This window comes from Salmo salar, chromosome 14 (assembly GCF_965601325.2).
Source record: "Salmo salar chromosome 14, fSalSal1, whole genome shotgun sequence".
NCBI classification, from domain to species: Eukaryota; Metazoa; Chordata; class Actinopteri; order Salmoniformes; family Salmonidae; genus Salmo; species Salmo salar.
Genome location: NC_138304.1, coordinates 32,849,639 through 32,858,522, shown reverse-complemented (window position 1 = coordinate 32,858,522; position 8,884 = coordinate 32,849,639). Strand labels below are relative to the sequence as shown.

At 41.9% G+C, this 8,884-nt stretch overlaps 1 protein-coding gene across 1 annotated transcript in view; it reads left to right on the top strand.

Moving 5' to 3' along the window:
- The first annotated feature begins 270 nt into the window (after window positions 1–270).
- The window catches only part of cacna1eb (calcium voltage-gated channel subunit alpha1 Eb), a 63,947-nt gene continuing 55,333 nt past the window's right edge, over window positions 271–8,884 (top strand). The window contains exons 1-2 of the mRNA XM_082960909.1: window positions 271–381; window positions 6,360–6,499. Of these exons, the coding sequence (XP_082817035.1) occupies window positions 367–381; window positions 6,360–6,499 (155 nt within the window). The 5' untranslated portion in view covers window positions 271–366. The remainder of the gene's footprint in view (window positions 382–6,359; window positions 6,500–8,884) is intronic.

The window sequence follows — 8,884 nt, the reverse complement described above, 5'->3', positions numbered from 1 at the left end:
CCATTGTCCATCCATCCGTCATCTAATAATCCATCCATACAATTCTAATTTAACTGTAACTACCAACATCCACAGCCATTCTGTATAACCTGAGTATAGCAAACATTAGGGACACCTTCCTAATATTGAGTTGCAATGTTTTGTATTCTCAGTGTATATATAATAGTTTCCATTCCAATATAATCAGCATTGTCATTATCATTGGTTTGTCACGATTGTCTTGAACTGTATATAATCATGTAAAAAAGCCCTGTCCTTAACCTTGTGGCCCTTACACCGTTTGAGTGGGTGATCCTGGCGACCATCACGGCCAACTGCATCGTCCTGGCCCTGGAGCAACATCTTCCTGGGGAGGACAAGACCCCCATGGCCAAAAGACTGGTGAGACTACAGGCCTTGATCGGTTAATATTAGGCATTTAGGCTGCATCTCAAATGGTACCCTATTCACTATATAGTGTTGTAACTTAAATGTGTTATAGCGTTTACAGTTTATTCATAGCCAGACATAATTATTTATTATTACAGTTTACAAGTGAAGTCTATGTATTTTATTGCAATACATGTGACAGAACTATTTACACCTTTCTGTTGTATTGGTTGAAAACTGCAAGTACCATAATGTCTTGAGGCAGTAAGTGAGAACAAGATGTTTTGTACAGTCTAAAGTGGTAAAATGTAACGTGAATGATTCAATTCACTCAAAGAACCTTTCATCGCATAACTAAAAAGTTACAGTTGAAGTCGCAAGTTTACATACACTTATGTTGGAGTAATTATTGTTTTTCAACCACTCCACAAATTTCTTGTTAACAAACTATAGTTTTGACAAGTCGGTTAGGACAACTACTTTGTGCGTGACACAAGTCATTTTTCCAACAATTGTTTACAGACAGATTATTTCACTGATAATTCACTGTATCACAATTCCAGTGGGTCAGTTTACATACACTAGGTTGACTGTGCCTTTAAACAGCTTGGAAAATTCCAGAAAATGATGTAATGGCTTTAGAAGCTTCTGATAGGCTAATTGACATCATTTGAGTCAATTGGAGGTGTACCTGTGGATGTATTTCAAGGCCTACCTTCAAACTCAGTGCCTCTTTGCTTGACATCATGGGAAAATGAAAAGAAATCAGCCAAGACCTCAGAAAATAAATTGTAGACCTCCACAAGTCTGGTTCATCCTTGGGAGCAATTTCCAAATGCCTGAAGGTACCACGTTCATCTGTACAAACAATAGTACGCAAGTATAAACACCATGGGACCACGCAGCCGTCATACCGCTCAGGGAGGAGACGCATTCTGTCTCCTAGAGATGAACGTACTTTAGTGCGAAAAGTGCAAATCAGTCACAGAACAACAGCAAAGGACCTTGTGAAGATGCTGGAGGAAACAGGTACAAAAGTATCAATATCCACAATATCCACAGAGTCCTATATCGACATAACCTGAAAGGCCGCTCAGCAAGGAAGAAACCACTGCTCCAAAACCGCCATAAAAAAGCCAGACTACGGTTTGCAACTGCACATGGGGACAAAGATCGTACTTTTTGGAGAAATGCCCACTGGTTGATGAAAGAAAAATAGAACTCTTTGGCCATAATAACCATCGTTATGTTTGGAGGAAAAAGGGGGATGCTTGCAAGCCGAAGAACACCATCCCAACCGTGATGCACGGGGTGGCAGCATCATGTTGTGGCGGTGCTTTGCTGCAGGAGGGACTGATGCACTTCACAAAATAGATGGCATCAGGTAAATTATGTGGCTATATTGAAGCAACATTTCAAGACATCAGTCAGGAAGTTAAAGCTTGGTCGCAAATGGGTCTTCCAAATGGACAATGACCCCAAGCATACAGTCGTGGCCAAAAGTTTTGAGAATGACACAAATAATAATTTTCACAAAGTCTGCTGCCTCAGTTTGTATGGTGGCAATTTGCATATACTCCAGAATGTTATGAAGAGTGATCAGGTGAATTGCCATTAATTGCAAAGTCCCTCTTTGCCATGCAAATGAACTGAATCCCCCAAAAACATTTCCACTGCATTTCAGCCCTGCCACAAAAGGACCAGCTGACGTCATGTCAGTGATTCTCTCGTTAACACAGGTGTGAGTGTTGACGAGGACAAGGCTGGAGATCACTCTGTCATGCTGATTGAGTTCGAATAACAGACTGGAAACTTCAGAAGGAGGGTGGTGCTTGGAATCATTGTTCGTCCTCTGTCAGTCATGGTTACTTGCAAGGAAACACGTGCCGTCATCATTGCTTTGCACAAAAAGGGCTTCACAGGCAAGGATATTGCTGCCAGTAAGATTGCACCTAAATCAACCATTTATAGGATCATCAAGAACTTCAAGGAGAGCGGTTCAATTCTTGTGAAGAAGGACCGTCTCCTAAAGTTGATTCAGCTGCGGGATCAGGGCACCACTAGTACAGAGCTTGCTCGGGAATGGCAGCAAGCAGGTGTGAGTGCATCTGCACGCACAGTGAGGCAAAGACTTTTGGAGGATGGCCCGGTGTCGAGAAGGGCAGCAAAGAAACTACTTCTCTCCAGGAAAAACATCGGGGACAGACTGATATTCTGCAAAAGGTACAGGGATTGGACTGCTGAGGACTGGGGTAAAGTCATTTTCTCTGATGAATCCCCTTTCCGGTTGTTTGGGGCGTACGGAAAAAAGCTTGTCCGGAGACGACAAGGTGAGTGCTACCATCAGTCCTGTGTCATGCCAACAGTAAAGCATCCTGAGACCATTCATGTGTGGGGTTGCTTCTCAGCCAAGGGAGTGGGCTCACTCACAATTTTGCCTTAGAACACAGCCATGAATAAGGAATGGTACCAACACATCCCCCGAGAGCAACTTCTCCCAACCATCCAGGAACAGTTTGCTGACGAACAATGCCCTTTCCAGCATGATGGAGTACCTTGCCATAAGGCAAAAGTGATAACTAAGTGGCTCGGGGAACAAAACATTGATATTTAGGGTCCATGGCCAGGAAACTCACCAGACCTTAATCCCATTGAGAACTTGTGGTCTATCCTCAAGAGGCGGTTGGACAAACAAAAACCCACAAATTCTGACGAACTCCAAGCATTAATTATGCAAGAATGGGCTGCCATCAGTCAGGATGTGGCCCAGAAGTTAACTGACAGCATGCCAGGGTGGATTGCAGAGGTCTTTAAAAATAAGGATCAACACTGCAAATATTGACTCTTTGCATCAACTTCATGTGATTGTCAATAAAAGCCTTTGACACTTGTGAAATGCTTGTAATTATACTTTAGTATTCCATAGTAACATCTGACAACAATATCGAAAGACACTGAAGCCGCAAACTTTGTGAAAATTAATATTTGTCTCATTCTCAAAGCTTTTGGCCACGACTGTACTTCCAAAGTTGTGGCAAAATGGCTTAAGGATAACAAAGTCAAGGTATTAGCGTGGCCATCACAAAGCCTTGACCTCAATCCTATAGAAAATGTGTGGGCAGAACTGAAAAAGCGTGTGAGAGCAGGGAGGCCTACAAACCTGACTCAGTTACACCAGCTCTGTCAGGAGGAATGGGCCAAAACTCACCCAACTTATTGTGGGAAGCTTGTTGAAGGCTACCCGAAACGTTTGACCCAAGTTAAACAATTTAAAGGCAATGCTACTAAATACTAATTGAGTGTATGTAAACTTCTGACCCACTGGGAATGCGATGAAAGAAATAAAAGCTGAAATGAATAATTCTCTCTACTATTATTCTGACATTTCACATTCTTAAAATAAAGTGGTGATCCTAACTGACCTAAGACAGGGAATTTTTACTTGGATCAAATGTCAGGAATTGTGAAAAACTGAGTTTAAATGTATTTGGCTAAGGTGTATATAAACTTCCGACTTCAACTGTAAGTAGTGCACTATATTGGGAATAGGGTGCCATTTGGGATGCACATTACTTTACAGTAAGCAATATACGTAGCAGCCCATTTCCAGGTTAACAAGTCTAATTGCCATTCGGACCTATGGCTTCTGGGTTTTTTAGGTTTGGCTGTAATATGCCGCGTTCACGTGCTATCAGAAACTCGGAACCTAACTTACAGGTTTTTTTAATGGCTTTGGTATTTTCACAAGTATGTGGTACATTTTCACAACTCTTAGTACAAAAACTCCAAACTAGTCACACTGCCAGTCCTTCACTCAAAACCTGTCATTTTTGTTTAACCAGGCAAGTCAGTTATGAACAAATTGTTATTTACAATGACGCCCTACCCCGGCCAAACCCGGACGACACTGGGCCAATTGTGCACCGCCCTATGGGACTAGTAATCACGGCCAGATGTGATGTAGCCTGGAGATCGAAACCAGGGACTGTAGTGACGCCTCTTGCACTAAGATGCAGTGCCTTAGACCGCTGTGCCACTCGGGATCCTTTTAGATTGTAAAAATCTCTCACCACACAACCATTGATTGAAAATATCTTTAATGTGAAATTTAATGAGAACATTCGTTTACTCACCAAAACACAACATAATGATCTTTTACAATTAGTACTTTTAACTACCAGTTAAACCAATAGCAAACAATGCAAGATATGTTTCAAATCACCCTTAGAAGTATACATTACAGTAGATTACACAGATTTCACATTAGGCAATACACTTACATTAGCCAACAAAATTGACAGAAAATTGGCCGATGAGGTTCCACCCACGGCGTCGAGTTTTGGCCAGGTTGAAGCCCGCTTCATCAACAAAGATTTACTCGTGATGGTTCACAGCAGGACCAAGCACCAACACCCTCGAAAAATATATTTTGGTGAGTTATTTTTACAGAATAGTTCCAATATGGTATTGCGAGGTAGCATGTGCATCAAATAGTAACAGTAATACAGTATATAGTGCTGTACCAGAACATACTCGGCCTGCAGTTGTTTCATTAGGTCGTTGTTTCTCTCGAAAGGCACCAGGTAAATATGTTTCATAGATACCTGGTGCCTCTTCTAAAGGAAGGCGATTGTTGGTAGGCTGATGGATGCCACATTGGCAAAGGTGTCAATGTTCTCCTCAACGTTCTGCTTTATTTCGGACAGCCATAAGTCAACTCCTGCTGGTCGGTCAGCACACTGCCACGGCCACCACCACGGGGTCTTCTGTCAATTCTGAGGGTAGAACAGAGTATACTGTCAATAGATCATACCTTAAGAATTCAAACATGTTTTGGGAATTTACATGCATTACTATATGTCATTTACTGTACATGTAATGGTAAAGCATAGTGCATATCCTGCAGACTTACCAGTTTTCTTGGCGAAATGTTCTCTTGATCAAATTGACAGTTGATCTTTTCAGATTGGGGTGAACTAATCTGGCAGCCTCTGCCATGGCAAGGACTCTGTTTACCACATCTTCAACGACGATGGCCATGACTTCATTAGACACAGCAGTTCCCTGCCGTCTGCCTCCCTCTCTCTGATGTCCACCTCTTTGATGTGGCCCATGCCCACCTCTCTGATGGGCCCCTTGTCCACGAGCTCTTTGATTTCTTCCTCCCCCTTTCTGTCTATCCTGCTCCATGTTTACACACACCCTTTTACATGGTGACCAAGGTGGTTACCACTATGTAAAATCAATTAACAATAACGAGTAGTCATTGTGTGTGGTTATCATGTATCATACATGTAATTTAGATGTTTCTACTTTACAAAAAAAAACACATTATTTCTGTAGTTCTCAAAATCCATATATAATGGACAAACCGGTTTAAAATCTATAGGTTTACCAAACGGTTAAATGATTAAGCATTAACCACAGTTGGATTAAGTGATGGTCAAATGTATTTTAACAATTGAGAAGAGAATCATGTGAAAAGTATGCATGTGACCATTGCATTGGGAAAGGCCCATAAAGGATTACTTTATAGGAAAGGTATTTCTAGATGAAACACTAATTCGTTTTGGTGAAAAAGTTACTGTGGGATGTTGTGTGTTGTACTTCGTCAATTGAAAATGTGCTTAAAGTTTTGAAAAAAAAGGCCTTTTTGATTATCTGTTTTGAGTTTTGTACTAAGAGTTGTGAAATTTTACCACATACTTGTGAAAATAGTACCAAAGCGATAAATAAACTTGTATTTGCGTAGAGCTTCCGATTGGTTGATTCTGATACTTCCCAAGTGGGTAACTCGGGATCATCTTTTTACAACGAGTTACCAAGTCGGAAATTTCAGAGTTTCCTAGTTCGGACTAGCACTTGAACACTGCATTAAACTACACATTCTCATGGGTGCATACCCTCACAAACATACCTGTGTAAATGTACAATATGGTTTGTGTCCCTCTGATGTTCTAATGCATCCATACTGTATCTTCCCCCTACAGGAGTGTACTGAGCCTTACTTCATTGGGATCTTCTGTTTTGAGTTTGGCATCAAGCTGGTGGCACTGGGCTTTGTGTTCCATAAAGGCTCCTACCTGAGGAATGGATGGAATATCATGGACTTCATCGTGGTGGTCAGCGGGTGAGTTACAACTAGTGAAATATGGATTGCTATGCATTTATGTGGGACATTTGGACTAGAAGCTCTGGCACACTTACGATGGACAAATATCACTTGTTTATTTTGTGCCAATGTTTTGGCCTCAAGGCCTTAGTCAGAACATTTTCTTGGAGCTCAGCTGGTGAGGGACAGCACGGGCCTCTTATGTCTCCTCTCCGTGACCTCCAAACCTGTGGCCATGTGTCCACAGTGGGTTTTTCCTTGTGGACTCTTTTGCAAACACATCCATATGGATCTTGTCTTCTGCAGTTAGGCAGTTACTATTAATGATTGGTTAGATAGCTGTTCATCATTACAAAAAGGTGCTTATGCATAACAAGGTGAAGTGTGTGCTTCCCCTGCACAGTGTGGCTATGCAGCCAGCAGATAGGTGGGTGGATAAGTGGATTGGCTGTCGTGTCGAAAACCTGTTTAGTTTTGCCCCCCAGGGCCTCTGTGAATTACATGTAAATGTAGTGAGAAAGAGAGAGAGCATAGAGAGAGAGAAAGCGATTGGGTTCATTTCTGCTTTATGTTTATCTAACACTTTACTTCTTCATAATGCTCTAAGTCAACATTTTTGGCATCCATATTTGGTATTTTCTGTTGTATGTAGGGAAGCAGCATACAGCATACAGTATACAGGGAAGATGGCTGTTGGCATGCTGACATCACAGCTCACCCCAACGCCCACGTCTCTCTCTCGCTCTCTCCACTTTCTCTCACTGAATGCACTTACATAAAAGGACCTGCATCACGTTGACACACCGTTTAGGACAGACCCAAACTCAACAGCTGTTCTATCACCATTTAGTAAATACCCATCGCACACTGTCTAAAAAACATGGAAGAATCTGAAACAGAGCCTCTTGGTGCAAAATATTTCAGTTACTCAATTATAATAATCAGTGTGGGGTCTCGCCAGGTCAGAGAGACCACTCCATGTCTGTACTGTCTCTGGATTCAAGTGTTACGAGGACAGACAAACTGTCTGGCGCAGTCACATACTGTAGTGAATAGAGGGGTTCGTAAAGTGCATCCTTTTGTCTGAGCCAGTAATGAGTCAAAGCGAAAACATCCACGCTGTACTCTTATTGTGTCATGAGTAGTCATCTGTGTGTGTCTGTGTGTGTATGAGAGAGAGAGTTTTTAATACGCTATGCCTGTCGGGGCCTCTAGCTCAGGTCAGGACCTGGGTGAATCAGAGCTGTTTCAGTTCCATGCGTCATCCCCTGACAAGTGTCACTATTTCAAATGAGAGATGTGTCATGCTTTTTCCTGCTACTCATTGCTACTCATGTTCAGTATATTGCATGCTGCGCACTGCATATTATTGTGAGCGATAACAGTGGTGGATAAAATACTTAATTGTAATACTTGAGTAAAAGTAAAGATACCTTAATAGAAAAGGACTCAGGTACACGAGCAGTGAAGAGCAATGAGCCAGTAACTGAAAGGTTGGTGGTTTCAGCTCCTGAGCTGACTAAGTGAAAAATCTGTCAATGTGCCCTTGAGCAAGGCACTTAACCCTAATTTCTCCTGTAAATCGCTCTGGATTAGATCATCTGCTACAATGCATTCAGAAAGTATTCAGATCCCTTCCCTTTTTCCACATGTTGTTACGTTACAGCCATATTCTAAAATGCATTCAATAAAAAACATCCTCATCTACACAATACCCCATAATGACAAAGCGAAAACAGTTTTTAGGACATTTTTGCACATTTATATAAAATATACAAAATTAATACCTTATTTACATAAGTATTCAGACCCTTTGCTATGAGACTCGAAATTGAGCTCAGCCTGTTTCCATTGATAATCCTTGAAATGTTTCTACAACTTGATTGGAGTCCACCTGTGTTAAATTCAGTTGATTGGACATGATTTGGAAAGGCACACTCCTGTCTCTATAAGGTCCCACAGTTGACAGTGCATGTCAGAGCAAAAACCAAGCCATGAGGTTGAAGGAATTATCCGTAGAGCTCCGAGACAGAATTTCTGCAGCATTGAAGGTCCTCAAGAACAGTGGCCTCCATCATTCTTAAGTGGAAGAAGTTTGTAACCACCAAGTCTGTTGCTAGAGCTAGCTGCCCAGCCAAACTGAGCAATTGGGGGAGAAGGGCCTTGGTAAGGGAGGTGACCAAGAACCCGATGGTCACTCTGACAGAGCTCCAGAGTTCTACTGTGGAGACAGCCATCTCTGCAGCACTCCACCAATCGTGCCTTTATTCTAGAGTGGCCAGACGGAAGCCACTCCTCAGTAAAATGCACATGATAGCCCACTTGAAGTTTGCCAAATGGTACCTAAAGGTCTCAGACCATGACAAACAAGATTCTCTGGTCTGATGAAACCAAGATTGAACT